This window comes from Stegostoma tigrinum, chromosome 4 (genome assembly GCF_030684315.1).
Source record: "Stegostoma tigrinum isolate sSteTig4 chromosome 4, sSteTig4.hap1, whole genome shotgun sequence".
Classification (NCBI taxonomy): Eukaryota; Metazoa; Chordata; class Chondrichthyes; order Orectolobiformes; family Stegostomatidae; genus Stegostoma; species Stegostoma tigrinum.
In genome coordinates this window covers 49,253,994-49,272,028 of record NC_081357.1, presented here as the reverse complement: position 1 = coordinate 49,272,028, position 18,035 = coordinate 49,253,994, and the positions used below count along the sequence as shown (strand labels likewise).

Sequence of the window (18,035 nt, the reverse complement as noted above, 5' to 3'; positions counted from 1 at the left end):
AGAGGGCAAGGTCACAGTCTAGTTTTGCAGAATGTGATTCAGATGAGGACTTTGTTGCTGCAATCTACAGGACAATACTGATGGATATTTGCACAAAAGTGCACAGTGCATTGGCAAATACACCAGAAAACCTGCTGTCAAGTATCATCAATAAGTCTGGCTTCAATTTGGCACAGGGTTTTGCACTGAGCTAGATGTTAATTTTCCCACCACTGCAAATTCCATGGCAGCATTTGGAGCCTAACAGTGATGCAGTGTCTGGTGATTGATGTCAATTGGAAGCTTCCCAATATCTCAAATCTGCAGTGAGGGTTCAGACTCAGTTGGTCCTTATTATAAATTCAGCTTATTATATTTATGCTGTCGAAATTGTTTAAATCATTCCTGCCATTGCATGCTATGCTATTTATATAGAATGCCATGTTAAAAGGAATCTTAATAAGAACCTGCATCCAACTATTGTACTTTCATTGGAAATTTTATTAGAAAGTAGAAAATTACACTTCGAATATTATTCCCTGCAGAATAAAATTGAGAGTTTGCAACAACAGCTGAGTACCACCAAAGAAAAGATAGCTCTCCATTTACGTGAATATCAAGACCTGCTCAATATTAAAATGGCACTGGAGGTTGAAATTACTACATACAGGTAAGGAACAGTCAAGGGATGAAAACGTAATAAGCTGGAAATAAATAGCAGATCTGTGCACATCTGAAAATAAAGATGGTATCTTAGTGTGTAAGGTGGTGGCCCTTCATCCGGTGTGATAAAGCAGATGCATCCACTTTGCACTACAACTAGAGTTTCATGAGTCCTGGTACACCTTGGAAAGTCAGTTATACACTGAGAATGAATTTCTAAGCATTTAATCAAAGTATTATCCAATCATTTATCCTTTCAGGTGTGGTTGATTTACTCTGATTTAATTTGGGACTAGTTACAGGAAAACAACATATACATAGTGTTTTCACAACCCTTACTCGGAAATTAGGAAGAACAAGCAACAGAACCCCTGGTTAAACACATCTCAATAGATTCTGAAGTATTACAAGAGGAAGAAAGGAAGAGATTTTAGCACAAATATTTCTTAGATCATGGGTTATTTTCGAAACATGACTATTGAGACGCACTCTATAATGTAATTAAAAGGGAGATGGATATGTGCTCAAGAGATAAGAATATGAAAGGATACAGGTAAAGGGCATGAGACTGCACCAGTTCCATAATTAGTACAGGCATACGTATGTAGAATTTAGTGCGCTCTGTACAATTTTATAGGAGGGGGTGATTTTCACCTACAGATCTGCCAATTATAAATATTTTAAAATTAGGCCTCACCCAACTTGAATTTTCACATCAAATACTACTCCAATCTAAGTTCAATCGTTATTTGTAGCCATGGCTCATACTCCAATAGGTTTGAAGAGGACATCAGAAATAGCAAGAAACTGTCTATTCAGCCTCTCAAACATATTCCGCAAACTTAGGATAATTGTTCCTCAGTGCCATTTTGTGCTGTAAATGTTCAACTGTGAAATCAGACTGTAATGATAGAATAGGAAAGTAGGACCATGGTAATACAATAGTTACTGGACTAGTAAGCTGGCCTTTGGCTTAATAATCTAAAGACATGAGTCTAGACATAACAAAAAAAAACTGCATTATTACCTCTACTGGTTTCAGTGATAATAAATGACACAAAAGTTCATGAAAGCCTAAATGTGAGATTTTCTTTACAGAGCTCGGCTCTAACTAGCATAAGCAATCTATCTTTGAAAACCCTTCTGATTTCAAAGACTCTTCGTCCAAAAGTGTACCTTTTCTGCAAAGTTGTCTGAATATGCTGGATATTTATTACGGGATGCCAGAAAATGGAGTGACACTTTCACTTGCCTCTCCTAAATAGGCTAATAAAGTACAGGCAGCCTCTGACTGTAGCTTCAAAAGTCTCCTTGTGTGCACCAGGCAAGTGAAACAAGACTGACATTGTCTGGCCTAATAGTCCCTTACATTCAGTTTGCACCAAACATTCAGATTTAAGTGACACTTTACAAAACAAAGCATAGCATCCAGGAATCATGGCAAAACTAGCATATATTGCTTGTTCCTAATTGATCTTGAGAGTGTGGTGGTGATCTGCCTTTTTGAGTACACCTGACTGGCTGTTTTAGGGGACCAACTCTCTCTGCAATCCCATCCCTATTACTGTAATCTGCTATTCCAGCCTTATAGTCTCCCAATATTTATGCTCAAATCTTTTGTGCATGTCAGACTTTAATTGCTTCACCAGTGGTAGCCATGTCTTCAGTTACTTATGGCCCAAACTCTGGAATTCTGCCCCTCAATCCATCTGTCTCTCTAACTTGCTTGCTTCTTGTAAAGCGTTCTATTAAAACTTAATTTTTGGCTTAGCATCTGATCCAGTATCTCCTAATGTGATTAGGTGCTGTTTTAAATTGCTGCTGTGAAGCACCTTGGGGTATTTTAGTGAGATGCTAGATAATTGCAAGCTGTTGTTATCAACATTTAAGTATCAACTAGATTACTGTGGGTCTGGTGCTACAGATAGGCCAGCAAGAATGACAGATTTCCTCCCCTAAAAGACAGTAGTGAACTAGATGGGTTTTATGGCAAGCTAGTAGTTTCCAGGTCATCAATACCAACATTAATACAATTTTTTTTATGCCTTTGCTGAGGACAGATAATTCAGAATCAGAAAGGAGAAGATCGGGGGCATCATGGCAACAAGGGATGAGGTTGAAAGAAAACATGTAGTCAGAGGGAAGGGGAATGAAAGAAGGGCCCAGAGTCAGTTGCTATGTAAAGGTCATCATGACCTGAAACATTAAATCTTGTTTCCTCCATAAGTGCTGTCTGACTTGTTAGTATATCCAGCATTTTCTGTTTTTTTACTGATACTAAGTTCTTATTCTAGATTTTATTTCATTAGCTGAATTTAAATTGTGCAGCTACTGCGGTGAGACTTAAAATTAACATTGAGAGTTCATTAATCCAGGCCTCTGCATTACAAGTTCAATAGCATGATCACTATGAACACCACCAACCTCCGAATACAACGCATCATCCTCCGACACTTCCGCCATCTACAATCCGACCCCACCACCCAAGACATTTTTCCATCCCCACCCTTGTCTGCTTTCCGGAGAGACCACTCTCTCTGTGACTCCCTTGTTCGCTCCACACTGCCCTCCAACCCCACCACACCCGGCACCTTTCCCTGCAACCGCAGGAAATGCTACACTTGCCCCCACACCTCCTCCCTCACCCCCATCCCAGGCCCCAAGATGACTTTCCACATTAAGCAGGGGTTCACCTGCACATCTGCCAATGTGGTATACTGCATCCACTGTACCCGGTGTGGCTTCCTCTACATTGGGGAAACCAAGCGGAGGCTTGGGGACCGCTTTTCAGAACACCTCCGCTTGGTTCGCAATAAACAACTGCACCTCCCAGTTGCAAACCATTTCCACTCCCCCTCCCATTCTTTAGATGACATGTCCATCATGGGCCTCCTGCAGTGCCACAATGATGCCACCCGAAGGTTGAAGGAACAGCTACTCATAGTCCGCTTGGGAACCCTGCAGCCCAATGGTATCAATGTGGACTTCAACAGCTTCATAATCTCCCCTTCCCCCACCGCATCCCAAAACCAGTCCAACCTGTCTCTGCTTCCCTAACCTGTTCTTCCTCTCACTCATCCCTTCCTCCCACCCCAAGCCGAACCTCCATCTCCTACCTACTAACCTCATCCCACCTCCTTGACTTGTCCGTCTTCCCTGGACTGACCTATCCCTCCACACCTCCCCACCTATACTCTCCTCTCCACCTATCTTCTTTTCTCTTCGGTCCGCCTCCCCCTCTCTCTCTATTTATTCCAGAACCCTCACCCCATCCCCGTCTCTGATGAAGGGTCTAGGCCTGAAATGTCAGCTTGTGTGCTCCTGAGATGCTGCTGGGCCTGCTGTGTTCATTCATCCAGCCTCACATTTTATTATCTTGGATTCTCCAGCATCTGCAGTTCCCATTATCACTATGAAAGTGTACTCTCACAAAACAAATGACCATACGAGCCTAATTTAATGCATTCCCCTAATGGACATGTTTTCTGGTAGAGGTAGGGCAGCAAGTAAAACATGATGCGAGGTAACCCATTACTTGCTCCTCACCCCTGACATATTGAAGCTGAGTAGGTAAGGAAGCCACTAGCCCACCAGCTGTTAGTCCTTTGAAGCTCTTGAGTGGCCATGACCACCTCCTTCACTGCCATAACATACCAGGTTGATTAAGGTGGACAATAGGGGTGGCGATGTCCTTGTGATGTTCTCACTAGACTATTAATCCAGAGACCCAGCTAATGTTCTGGGAAGCTGGATTTGAATCCAGATGGTGGAATTTGAATTCAATAAAGACATGGAATTAAGGATCTAATGATTACCATGAATCCATTGCCAATTGTCGGGAAAACCCCAGCTGGTTTACTAACTTCCTTTAGGGAAGGAAACTGCTGTCCTTATCTTGCCTTGCTTACAATTGACTCCAGAAACAACAGCAATGTGGTTGGCTCTTAACTGCCCTCTGGACAAGAAAGTAGGGATGCCCTATTTCTGTGAGTGAATGAATGAATGAAATAAAGAGGGACGGTCATTTTTGTGTCACAGTTGGTGAAATGATAAATGGGATGGTACATCCTTTGGCAGAATGCCCTATTCACATCATGACACAACAGCCACCTTCCCTTTAAGATTGTGCTTTCCACTGTGCCTCCCTACTGGACCTGGTTAGCACCCCAGCACACCCACCACCCTACTGTGGATCTCACTTTATCCACAAAATGCCCAATGTACCTCTCTCCAGTGTCTATGAAACCTGATGTATCTCCTTGTAGACCCAACAATATCCATTACTTACTTCTGACACTCTTGAGACTTCAAAGCTGCTGGCAACTCCCATCAACTGGCAGCTCACCAAGTTACAAAGTTGGAACCCCAATCCTTAGCTGGATGGCTTAGCAAACCAAATTATTGCTGCAGGGTAGCCTTTGTAAAAGTCAACCAATTTACAAATAATTTTGTTATGAATCAGACCAAACCACCTTAAAGTACATTAAGTAGATAGGCTAGACCTTAACTGTTTCTTATTTTAAAGGTAAATGCCAGGCATTGTGTTCTGGATGCAATTTGGTCAAACTACCAGATTTGAAGCAAAACAACTTTATTCATGCATTATAGTTAAAATATAACAAAAGAAGGAAGAAATTAGAATAACTTATCTGCATTAGAAAACTTATCAGAATAATAAATTATCTTAATACTAAACAGTAACTGTTCCAATATGATAATATCCCATAAACACACACTTGGGAAAAGGCAAGGCCAGAAAAATTTTGTTTTACAGGCAATTCTCCATCTCAGGAGCAAAAAACATCAAGAGAAAACTCAGAGAGATTAGCAGGGAGAGATGTACTGCAGCTAGCTTCCAAACCCACCTTCAAGACCCCAGCAATTGCTACTGGAAATGAAAATTAAAAATCCTGATTCTGTGGGAGCTTGACCCCAACCATTTGGGCTGTTTTTATTGTGTTAACTTTTTTAAAAATACGCAATGCCTCACAAGCTATTTACTTCATGAACTTTCAATAGACAGCTATCCCCATCTGCCTTAAGGTCAGAAGTCACACAACACCTGGTTATAGTCCAACAGGTTTATTTGGAATCACAAGCTTTTAGAACATTGCTCCTTTATTGGGTGTTGTGTGACTTCTGACTTTGTCCACCCCAGTCCAACACTGGCACCTCCACATCATCACCATCTAAGACTTTTCTTCAAAAAAAGGACAAAATACATTTCTTGAAGCCATAGTATTGTAACTCTTTTCTTTCAAGGAGAGGGTGTGAGCAAGATCCCCTTCCATAAAATCCAGTTCTAGATTCTACAAAGGGAGATATTAGGCATAAAAATATATCAACACATATAATGATGTACTATGCTTTTGTTGTGTACACTTTCTTTCTGTTTTAACTCTTCAGTTTGGCCCAATTGGTGCCATTTTTGCATCTAAGGGAAAAGGTTGTGACATTAAACTGACTGCAGAACCTGAGCCTATAATTTTCTTTCATTGTTCAGTGGAGTGTTGACAGAGTGCTAAATTGGCTGAGATACCACCTTTGAATGAACCATTAAACCAAGATCCCAATTGCCTGCTCAGATGGATGCAAAAGATTCCATTACACTATCCAAAGAGGAGCAAGGCACCTTCTCTCAGTTTCTGGACAGCAACACAATTTAAAAACTGGATATCTGATAATTTCCGGTTTGTGGTAATTTTCTGATTTAAAATAGATGAGAATTGACACGTGGAATAAATTCATTTCTGCCTTTTTTTTTAAAAAAAGCAAGCTTTGCCCCTTGTTCAGAAGTTTTACTGAATTCAAATACGCAGGTGCTTCAGAGCTATTTGTTGGAAAACTGAATATGTTCTTGTTAACCAAACCTCTTTTTCTCTGTTTTATTACCAATCTTCAGGAAGTTGATTGAAGGAGAGGATGCTCGCTTGTCAACATTGATGGATGGAATCTGCATGACGGGACAGGGGAATCTCAGCGCTGTTGAGAACATTTCCAAGGAACAGGCTGTGGAAGTGACTGAAAGGAAAACAGTATTTATCAGGTAAAAGTAATTCATTCCTCCAATGTTCGGGGCAAATTATAAATGAGTCACTCTTTTGGGTATTGTCATACTCCTGTAATCAGCAGCAGAAAATTTCCTACTTATTGATGAGAGCACAATAAATGATAGAACAATTAAAGAAATGATGAAGTATTTTTATTCCATGCATGGGTAATTTGCAGAAGTTAAATTTTAATTATAAGGACTTTGCTTGAGAAATGTTGGTGTCAAGAATCTGCTTACTTTCATTTTCTCATTTTGGTGGGGAAAAAAGGAAATCAAGATAACGAGTTACAAATATTCAAAATTATGCACACTATTTCCTTACAGTTGAGATGGGCTTGTACATTCATATTTGTGTTATAAAGGTAATTTAAGATATTGTTTAAATCTCAAGGCAGAAACAGAAATAGTAACCGGTCTGGTAATCCAGAGTCCATGGCTAAAATACTGGGAACACTAAGGGAAATTTAAATTCAATTCAAAAATGAATCAGGAATTGAAAATTAGTTTCACTAATGATGGCCACAAAAGCAACAGTGACTATTTAAAAACCCATGTGGTTCAGTAATGTCCTTAAAGGGAGGAAATCTGCGAACTTTACCTGGTCTGGTCTCCATGTGACTGCAAAGCCACAGCAATGTGGTTTACTCTTAACTGCCTTAAGTTTAATGACAGTTAGGGATGGACAACAATTCTGGCCCTTCCAGTGATGCCCATATCCCCTGAAAGAATATATATATTTTTTTAAAATAAAGCAATCAATACAACAGCAAATGCTCCATACAGCTAACAAATGTTTGGGATAAATAAATGTCAGTACTTTATTTAACCTAGCTCTTAGCTTTGGAATTCAGATTAACTCCCGAATGATTTTCCAACTATTTCCTGACAGACAAGATTCTGTACCGGATGAACAAACTGATAAAATTATTCCTGAAATGTCCTGACATTTGTCTAGCCATCGCTCTATCTAATAAGCCAATAGTTAGCACATTTTGAAAATTCAAGAGGATGATTTAACTGAGAAGCTAAAAGCATTTATATTATTCTAAAATATAAGTAAGGTAAAGTCGCCATTATCACAGAGGAGCATAGAACTGCTGTCTCATTAGAGAGGGGTTAGGTTGAGAAGGTGGAACCTTTGTGGTGATTTCAGTGAGTACAGAAATTGAGCCTGTGCTATTGGTGTCACTCTGCATCACAAAACAGCCTTCCAGCCAACTGAGCCATTTGCTTCAATCTTTCCCAATATTGTGAAGTGTCACATTTACTTCAAACATATAGACTTCACCTTGGGTAATGATGAATTGTAAAAGATCTGGAAGATACCGTTCCTCTTATTATTTCCATGTGAGCACAATGAGGACAGATTTTGTACCTAGAGCTACTGAATTTCCTGGTTGTGGCACATGGAGTTAGCACACCAGAAGAGAATCTACCTCATTTTCTATCTACTTTATTGTGAAATGCTAACGCTATAATCTTTTCTTTTAATCTCAGAACAGTTAAAACAGATGAAGACACTTTGCAAAATGATATACAAGAGAGAACCATTACAATCTCTGGTGCTGCAGATTATCGTGATGATAAATAAAAGTCTTGGAAACAATGCTGATGGTCAAATAGTTTTTAAGAAAAATCTGCAAGCATTTAAGTTATTAATGCTTGATTTTGTTGACAAATATGCTGTTAACAATTTAACATATAGAGTGCAAAGACATTGTCATGAGAGACTATAAAGCTGCTTCTTCAAACTAATAAAATTGCCAACATTATATCAGTGTGTCTGTGGAAGTCATGATGTCTGCTGAATCAAGCTGCAGTTATTTAAACCAAATTTTGTTGCATTTTCTGATATTTATTAAGAAACTTAAACTTTTAATAGAACTTTCAAAAGTGCAAACCGTAGCAGTCAACCAAGGCTTCCCACTAATTATGAAACTTAACAAAATATAAAGCAGTTTGTGGCTGTGTTACATTCATCAGTTCCCAATGGTTTTCCAGTTTACATTAAAGTATTGGCAGGTAACCTTTGAGTCAAGTTCTGGGTTCCAGCCCCTATCCAGCACAAAAATCAAGACTGACACTTGAATGCAGCACTGAAAAAATGCTGCACAATCTGAGGTTCTAGCTTTAAGATGAGGTGTTAAACTGAAGGCCCTCAAACTGTTCAGGTAGCTGCAAAAGATCGCATGACTTTATTTCCGAGAACAACAGGGTGCCTTGGCCAATATCTATTCCTCAGTCAACGTCACAATGAAATTGACATCCCATCAGTGTTCCAGGGATTGGAACTTCATTAACATGGATAGATTGCTTTTAGGGGAAGGCGATGACCATGTGGTATCTTTGTTGGACTGTTAACCCAGAGACCAAGACAACATTCTGGATTCAAATCCTGCCATGGCAGATGGTGAAATTTGAATTCAATAAAAAAAATCTGGAATCAGGGATCTAGTGATGAACATGAATCTGTTGCCAACTGTCAGGAAAAACCCATCTAGTTCACTAACGTACTTTCGGGAAGGAAACTGCCAGCCTTACCTGGTCTGGTTTATATGTGACTCCAGGCCCACAGCAATGTGGCTGGTTCTCGACTATCCTCTGGGCAATTAGGGATGGGCAATAAATGCTACCTAAAAGCAACGCCCTCAACCCGTAAATGAATAAAGAAATAAACACAACTTACGTTAAAAGGGAGCAGTGAGGACCTGGAATTCACTGCCGAGAGAGGTAGAGGCATTCAATTGAAGCTTTCCAATGGAACCCAATTAATTATCTGTGGAGAAGGAAACTACATTGGGAAAAGTTAAGATGTGAACGGAGATTAGTTGCTGTTGCAGACAGCCAATATTAGCATCTAGTAGGATACTGCAGAGATGATTGAGACCAAATGGAAGTGAGGTTGTATGTAGGAGTTTTGTGATATGTCAAAATAAATATTGACCAGAAAATCATATGCCTGGACAATACTAAAACAAATTTTTATCTTCTAGTGTTTAATAGTCAACACACACGTGTCAAATGGCTTTCTTCTGTGCTGCAAATATTCTGACTCTATTGTCAAATTACTGTTTCTGGGTGTTTTGTGAATTAGCATCCATGTTTCCTGCATTCCATCAGTGCCAACTCTTCAAAAAGTAATTCATAAATTGTAAAGCAGCTTAAGATATTCAGATATTAAAATTAAGCAATTCAGGCTCTTACATTTGTAGCAAAGCCAAGCACATAGCAAAGGCAATAGAAAGACTGCTCAAAGAAACACAAAGGAGATTAATGTCCAGATCAAAACTAACCAATAAAATGTTGGTTTGACGGGTCCTGGTTGACCAGGACAGTGGCAGACTTCCCTGCTCTTCATTGTTAGTGCCAGGGATCGGTTATATCCACATTCGAGGACAGATGCAAGCTCAGTTTACAACTGAACTCCATGATCTTGGAGTGATAGAGGGATAACATTTGGGTGGCATGTTAGCACTGCTGCCTCACAGCACCAGGGACCTAGGTTCAATTCCACCCTTGGGCATCTGTCTGGAGATTGCACATTATCCCCATGCCTTGTGTGGGTTTCCTCTCACAGTCCAAAGATGTGCAGGTTAGGTGGATTGGCCATGCTAAATTGCCTGTGGTGTTCAGGGAGGTGTAGATTGGGTGGGATGCTTCAAAGTTTGGTGTGGACTTGTTGGGCCAAAGGTCCTGTTTCCACACTATAAGGATTCTATTCAACATTTGGCAGAACAGGTGGAGGCAAACTTAATGACATACATACTGTGTCCAATTCAATATGACATTTTCATATTTCGGTCAAAGTTAAATTTCACCCTTTTTGATTTAAAGAACAGAGTGATCATCCCCCATCCCAGGCCCCAAGATGACCTTCCATATCAAGCAGATGTTCACCTGCACATCTGCCAATGTGGTATATTATATCCATTGCACCCGGTGTGGCTTCCTCTACATTGGGGAAACCAAGCGGAGGCTTGGGGACCGCTTTGCAGAACACCTCCGCTCGGTTCGCAACAAACAACTGCACCTCCCAGCCGCGAACCATTTCAACTCCACCTCCCGTTCCTCAGATGACATGTCCATCATGGGCCTCCTGCAGTGCCACAATGATGCCACCCGAAGGTTGAAGGAACAGCAACTCATAGTCCGCTTGGGAACCCTGCAGCCCAATGGTATCAACGTGGACTTCACAAGCTTCAAAATCTCCCCTTCCCCCACCGCATCCCAAAACCAGCCCAGTTCATCCCCTCCCCCCACTGCATCCCAAAACCAGCCCAGCTCGTCCCCTCCCCCCACCGCATCCCAAAACTAGCCCAGCCTGTCTCTGCTTCCCTAACCTGTTCTTCCTCTCACCCATCCCTTCCTCCCACCTCAAGCCGCACCTCCATTTCCTACCTACCAACCTCATCCCGCCTCCTTGACCTGTCCGTCTTCCCTGGACTGACCTATCCCCTCCCTACCTCCTCACCTATACTCTCCTCTCTACCTATCTTGTTTTCTCTCCATCTTCGGTCCTCCTCCCCCTCTCTCCCTATTTAATCCAGTTCCCTCTCCCCATCCCCCTCTCTGCTGAAGGGTGCAGGCCTGAAATGTCAGCTTTTGTGCTCCTGAGATGCTGCTTGGCCTGCTGTGTTCATCCAGCTCCACACTTTTTTATCTTGGATTCTCCAGCATCTGCAGTTCGCATTATCACATCTTCTGCTGAACGCTCATTCATGTTTTTGTTAGCCCTAGACTTGACAAATTCAACGAACTGCTGGCTATCTCCAATAGCCTACTTTTTGTAACCTCAACGTCATCGAAAATTTGTGCCTTAATTCTCACCACGTCCCATTCACCAATCACCTCTGTGTTCATTGGTGTACGTTGGCTCATTGTCAAGCAAGACCCTGGTTTTAAACCCTGTTCTCAAATCCCTTCATGTCCTCACCTTCCCTCTTCTGTACTGCCTCCAATGCAACTGCATCCCTCCATAGTAAGGGACCAAAATTGTATGCAATACTTCAGGTGCAGTCTCACTAATGCCTTGTACAGTTACAGTAACTCTTCTCTACTTTTATACTCAATTGCTTTAGCAATAAATGACAAACTTCCTTTTGCCGTCCATATTATTTGCTTAGCCTACTTTAAAGTCTTATTTAAAACTCTTTGGCAATCCTTCATTTATGTGAACTGATGGGTGGAATCTTATAGTTCCATGCTGGTGTGTTGCAGCTGGGACACTTATAAAATGTTGTAAGTGGTCTACCTGCCATATATTTGCCTGTACTATTTATTTCCCATTTTACAGGGTGTGGCATTGGACAGCATGTTCACCTTGGGCCTGATGGGGACCTTTGGGTGAATTAATGAATATTTATATTTATTATCCCACCATTCTGCTATTTTACCAACAGCCAACACCACACAGGTAGATCAGAAGATTTTATTGGAAGTGCTGGCCTCAGGCAACTCCGAGGGGACATTTTCAGGCGTCCCTGCCATCTAAAGAATGTGCCCCCACACAAAAGAAATTTTATGACTCCTTTTTAACTCTTACGCTATCTCATACCTCAGGTCTCTCACACTTGCCCCGACAAACACCCATCACCAGCCTTGCTGGGACCTGCCAGGGCTTACCTGATGTCCAGCCTTCACTAGCTCCTGTTCTTCATGAGTGCCCAGTGCTTGAATCTCATGCAGCTGCATTTTTGCTAGAATTACCAGACATTTCAATTTTCTTTATCATGTTGATGTCACTGGTTGCAGTGTATTTATTGACCCTTCCTAACTGACCTCAAATTGAATGGCTTGCTGGGCTTTTTAGATAGCAGTTAAGAGTCTCCCTCATTAATGTGGGCTGGAATTGCATGTAAGCCAGATTAGGTAGGGATAGCAGATTTCCTTCTCCAAAAGAGATTAGTGAGCCTGGTGTACTTTTATGGTGCAGAGTGGGCTGGGTTAGAATTCAATAAGATGCCACATATCAGATTTATTTTATTCATTCATGAGCTATGAACGTTGCTGGCTAGGCTAGCAATTCTTGCCAATCTCAATAACTCTTGAGAATGTGGTGATGAACTGTCTTCCTGACATGTGTCGTATAGATTGTGGACAAGCTTTGTGAAATTGGAATGTTAGTTACTCATTGCAGAATTCTCAGCCTTTAACCTGATTTTGTGGAAAAGTTTTTATACGGCTGGCTCATGTAGTATCTACTCAATCAATGATAGCCACCAGAATCTTGATAGTGGGATATTCAGCAATGGCAATGCCATGTCAAAGAGAAATGTTTCTATTGTTGGAGACAGTCAATACCTAGTATTTCTGCGCTTGTCATTTATAAGCACAAGTCTGAATGTTGCACAGACCTTGCTACATACCCTGCTCACTGCCAATCGTACTCAACTAACCCATACTTGCCAGCCACTGCACTCCATGTCCAACATTTAGTGAGATTCTGCTACATTGTTTAAATAATTCAGACTGTACTGAGAATTACATTGGAAAACAGTTCATGATTATCAGTTGTGCTCACAGTGTCACACGTCTGTGCATGCTGGGAACAATATATATTGACACACTTAACTTTGTTGATTATAAGACCTTAAGACCATAAGATAGAGAAGCAGAATTAGATCATTCAGCCCAACAAGTCTGCTCTGTCATTCAATCATGGCTGACATGTTTCTCAACCCTCTTCTCCTGCCTTCTCCTAAGAACTTTCATCCTCTTACTAATTAAGAGCCTATCTGTCTCTGTCTTAAATTCTCTCGGTGACTTGTCCTCCACAGCTTTCTACAGCAATGAGTTCCACAGAATCACCACTCTCTGGATGAAGAAATTCCTCCTCATCTCAGTTCTAATGAGTCATGCCTTCACCTTGAGTCTGTGCCCTTGGATCCTAGACTCTTTTACTGTGGAAACATCTTCTCCACATCCACGTTATTTATGTTTCTCAGTATTCTGTAAATTTCAATAATATCCCCCCCACCTCATCCTTCTCAATTCCATTGTGTACAGACCTAGAGTCCTCATTCACTCCTCTTATGACAGGATCTCATCCCCAGGATCATTCTTGTAATCCTCTTTTGAATCCCCTCCACAGCCAGCACATTCTCCCTTAGCTGTAGGTTCCAAAACTGCAATTGTCCAAATGCAGTCTGACCAGTGCTTTATATAGCCTCAGCACTATATCCTGGAACATGTATTCTAGCCCTCTCAAAATGAATGCTGATATAGCATTTGCCTTCCTAACTGCCAACTGAACTTGTAGGTTAATCTTATGAGAATCCTGAACTCAGACTTCTGAGTCCCTTTGTGCTTCAGATTTCTAAAGCCTTTTGGCATTTAGAAAGTAGTCTACGCCTGTGTCCTTCCTACCAAGGTGCAGAACGTTACACTTACCCACATTGAAGGTAAAAGTAATTTTACATATATTGCACCTATTAAATTGGAAAAATAGGCATAGGAGCTGTTTATCTCAGTTGGATTTGAACAGCTGCATCAATCAGAATCTATCTGCTTGATCTGAGAACCAAGATTGACAGTTAACTATACCACATCTCCATACCAATGATGGCCTCAATCACACAGTACCTTTTTCATGCTTAGAAATTGGTGCTCTGTTTTCAACTCTGTTTTCTTGTGTCCTAGCCATGATGAATGCAAAACAAAATACTTGATTTTGCGTCTCCTTTAAACAATGTTCAAGTTCTGAACTATCAAGCAATTATTTATTCAATAAAACTAAATGCAGAACATAAAAGCTCATCTTATGACAGGTAATATATTGGCATGGATAATCTACTCAGTACTCTGAGTGTATCTCAGCAATGCTCTGTGCGACCAAAACATTGACCTACTTTTGTATTTTGTGGATAGAAGAACAGCTAGCTAAGAGGTCACCAAAGAGCATACATAAATAACCTATTAAGAAAAACAGAAAGTGGTGGAGAAATTCAACAGGTCTAGCTGCTTCTGTGGAGAGAGAAATGGAGTTAACTTTTTAAGTATGATTCCTGTTCTTCGGAACAAGCCTTTCAGAATGACAAAGTGTGGAGCTGGATGAACACAGCAGGACAAGCAGCATCTCAGGAGCACAAAAGCTGACGTTTCGGGCCTACACCCTTCATCAGAGAGGGTGATGGGGAGAGGGAACTGAAATAAATAGGGAGAGAGGGGGAGGCGGACCGAAGATGGAGAGAAAAGAACATAGGTAGAGAGGAGAGTATAGGTGGGGAGGTAGGGAGGGGATAGGTCAGTCCAGGGAAGATGGACAGGTCAAGGAGGCGAGATGAGGTGGTGGGTAGGAAATGGAGGTGCGGCTTGAGGTGGGAGGAAGGGATGGGTGAGAGGAAGAACAGGTTAGGGAAGCAGAGACAGGCTGGCCCTTTCAGAATGGTCCATTTTCTAGTTGACAAGGTATAATGAGTGTTGTATTATAGGGATGACGGTTGGGGCCTTTACTTTTTGCAGTCTATATAAATAACTTGGATGAAGGGACAAAATATGGTTGTTAAATTTGTTGCCATTGTAAAAATAGGTAGTAAAGTAAGTTGTGAAGACCACACATGGTAACTGCAAAGTGATGTAGATAGATTAAATGTGTGGGCAAATATCTAGAAATTGAAGCATAATTTGCGAAAACGTAAAATTGTAAATTTTGGAAGAAAGAATAAAATAAAGCATATTTTGTAAATAGTGAGAGATTGCAGAGGTCTGAGATGCATGGGGATCTGGGTGTCCTAGTGTGATAGATTAGTATGCAGGTACAGCTAGTAATTAGGAAAGTTAATAGAATGTTTTGTTTATTGCAAAATATGAAATGTAAAAGTAAGTGAATTATATTTCAGTTACACAGAGCATTAGTGAGACCACATCTCGAGTACTGTGTATGTTATTAATCAATTTATATAAAGATGTAGATACATTGTAAGCAGTTCAGAGAAGGTTAACTATGGTAATAACTGGAATTAGCAAGTTACCTTATGAGAAAAGGTTGGACAAGGTAGGCTTGAATCATCTTAAATTTGGAAGTGTACGAGATGACCTTGATTGAAACATGTAAAATCTGGAAATTTCTAGACAGGATGGACATGGAAAGGATGCTTCCTGTTTTGGGAGAATCTAAAACCAGTGATCACTATTTTGATGTAAGATTGCTCAATTAAATCAAAGATGAGGAGGAAACTTTTCTTATAGAGTCATGAGTCTTTGGAACTCTCTTCCTCAAAAGACAGTGAAACCAAAGTCTTTGAATATTTTTCAGGAAGAGGTGGATATATTCTTGAAAAATAAAGAAGTGAAAAATTATTGGGGCTAGGTTTGAATTAGACTGTGATAGTGTGTTACTCAAAATAATTCAAGCTTGTTTGGACTCAATTAATACACTTAGAAGCTTAATATGAAGATCTCGAAGGATAAGCATTCCCGCATCAAGGATGTTCGATTAAAAAAATGGCTAATGTAAAATCATTTACAGCTTTGCTGGACAAAGAGCATTTTTCAATGAATGTTTTAAAAACATTCATTTTCGAATGTGTTAATGCACATTTATCTTAATAAAGACATTTTCCATGACAAATAGGCCACATTGAATGGTTTAAATCAAATTAAATGTAATATCAAAGGAAATAGTAGCAGGGAAAAGAAAACATTTTCCTTGCAACTATTATACTATATGGTACTCCTTTGTGCAGTAATAGCAAAAGTGTAACAGTTTAGTATAAAGAAATGAACAGAAAAAGTAAACAACTGTTTGGCCTGAAAATTATCACTGGCTTTCCCAAGATGTAGAGCAATATAGTCTACACCTCCATTTCATTTTAGAGCACCTTCGAAGTTTTCATATTTCGTCAACAGAATTGGCTTGGACTCCAACAATGATCAAATTATGTGCGGCCATCAATGCCAAAGTTATTGGACCATACAAGGAGTGCTGCTGGAAGCAAAAGGATACTCTTTCCAAAGGTGTCTCATGACACTTTTATGAAAAGCTCAGGCTGATGCAGAATGGAGATATATTGGAAAATAGAGATGGAAATTCTGCTCACATTTCCTCCAGAGCCTTAATGGAAAAGGCATAGGGCTGCCGGGGATGAGGTTTTGATGCTTGGACCATTCTGACAGGAACTTGTAGAACAGACTAGAAAGATTTCCCGTCATCATTGTGGTATATAGTGCCCTTCACAACTGGATCTGATAAAAATGGGGATGTCTGGACACAGAGGAAAAAGGTATCAACAGCAATCTTCAGAGGATCAGGAGGAGGATAAGCTTCAGGACATTGACTGAGCACCATCTAAAAGAGTATAAAAGAGCCATGTGGTGTAGAGAACAGGAAGTCAGAGACAGCCTAATCGAAACAAAAACAGATTACATGAGAAACACAGAAAGCCTGGAAGCATCTGTTGAGAGAAAAAAACAGAGCTAAAGTGGACTTGAAACATTTACTATGTTCTTCTCTCAATAGATTCTGCCAGTCCTAGCACTTTTTTTTTGTTCCAGATTTCCACTGTTTACTATTCTTTATGTTTCATTAAAACCCTGCTTTAGGATGAATGATTTGGCTTAGATTTCCTTTTACTGTGAACAACGTTGCAAATGACCAATAAATTGCCATCATGGATGCAATTTAATCAAGTCTGACAGTACCAGAAACTATGGAGCAGATATTTTAAGCATCAAATTCAGATATATTTACAAATGTGCAAAATTATTTATAGTTATGTGTCTCCTCTGCCATCAACTAGCTCTCAGTTTGTTTCTCCTCTCTCTCGCTCCCAAAATGCAATCCTTACTTCTGCAGTTGGAGTGGCGGGAGTCTGCTTTGTAGTTGGGCCTGTTGTTTTGGAAAACTTAGCTGGTCTTTGTCAAATTGTTTGGACCCTCCAGACCTAGATCGGCTGAGAATACCGTCCCCAGATGCGGGTTTAACCACCTCTCCTAGAATGTCTGTAAGATTTAGTATTCCAGGCAGTGGAGGGACTAAGCATTTTTGGATTCTCACATCAGAAAGTTTCTGCAGGTCCTGTCTGTACTTCCTCCTCTATACTGGTGCTACTTGCACTCAGTTAGGTTGAAGATCCTTGATGTCCCCGGGTGTGCTATTGATGCTGAGCACCGAGCGCTATAGCGATGGAATATGGTTCATTGCACACTCTTCATGTAGACAGTAGATGCATATTTCCTCTATTCTTCGTTCAATTCACAAAATGCCTCAAACAAACTTGCCTGTTGTTCCTTTGTCTGTTTCAGTTTTTGCCTAAGTCATGAATGGCCAAAACATTGGGTCATCTTGTACCTTGGCTAAGCTGTTGTCTGATCTTTTGGCAGCCCTCTGCCAGTGACTGGGGGT

General features: G+C 40.5%; 1 protein-coding gene across 3 annotated transcripts in view; it reads left to right on the top strand.

The window, feature by feature from the left end:
* zgc:172323 (uncharacterized protein LOC564165 homolog) overlaps positions 1–8,453 on the top strand; it is a 37,727-nt gene extending 29,274 nt beyond the window's left edge. For 2 of the 3 annotated variants that reach the window (XM_048531668.2, XM_048531670.2), the window contains exons 9-11: positions 525–649; positions 6,545–6,688; positions 8,192–8,453. In XM_048531668.2, the coding sequence (XP_048387625.1) occupies positions 525–649; positions 6,545–6,688; positions 8,192–8,285 (363 nt within the window). In that variant the 3' untranslated portion in view covers positions 8,286–8,453. The remainder of the gene's footprint in view (positions 1–524; positions 650–6,544; positions 6,689–8,191) is intronic. The other variant, XM_048531669.2, reaches the window with a different exon arrangement.
* The last annotated feature ends 9,582 nt before the right edge of the window (positions 8,454–18,035 follow it).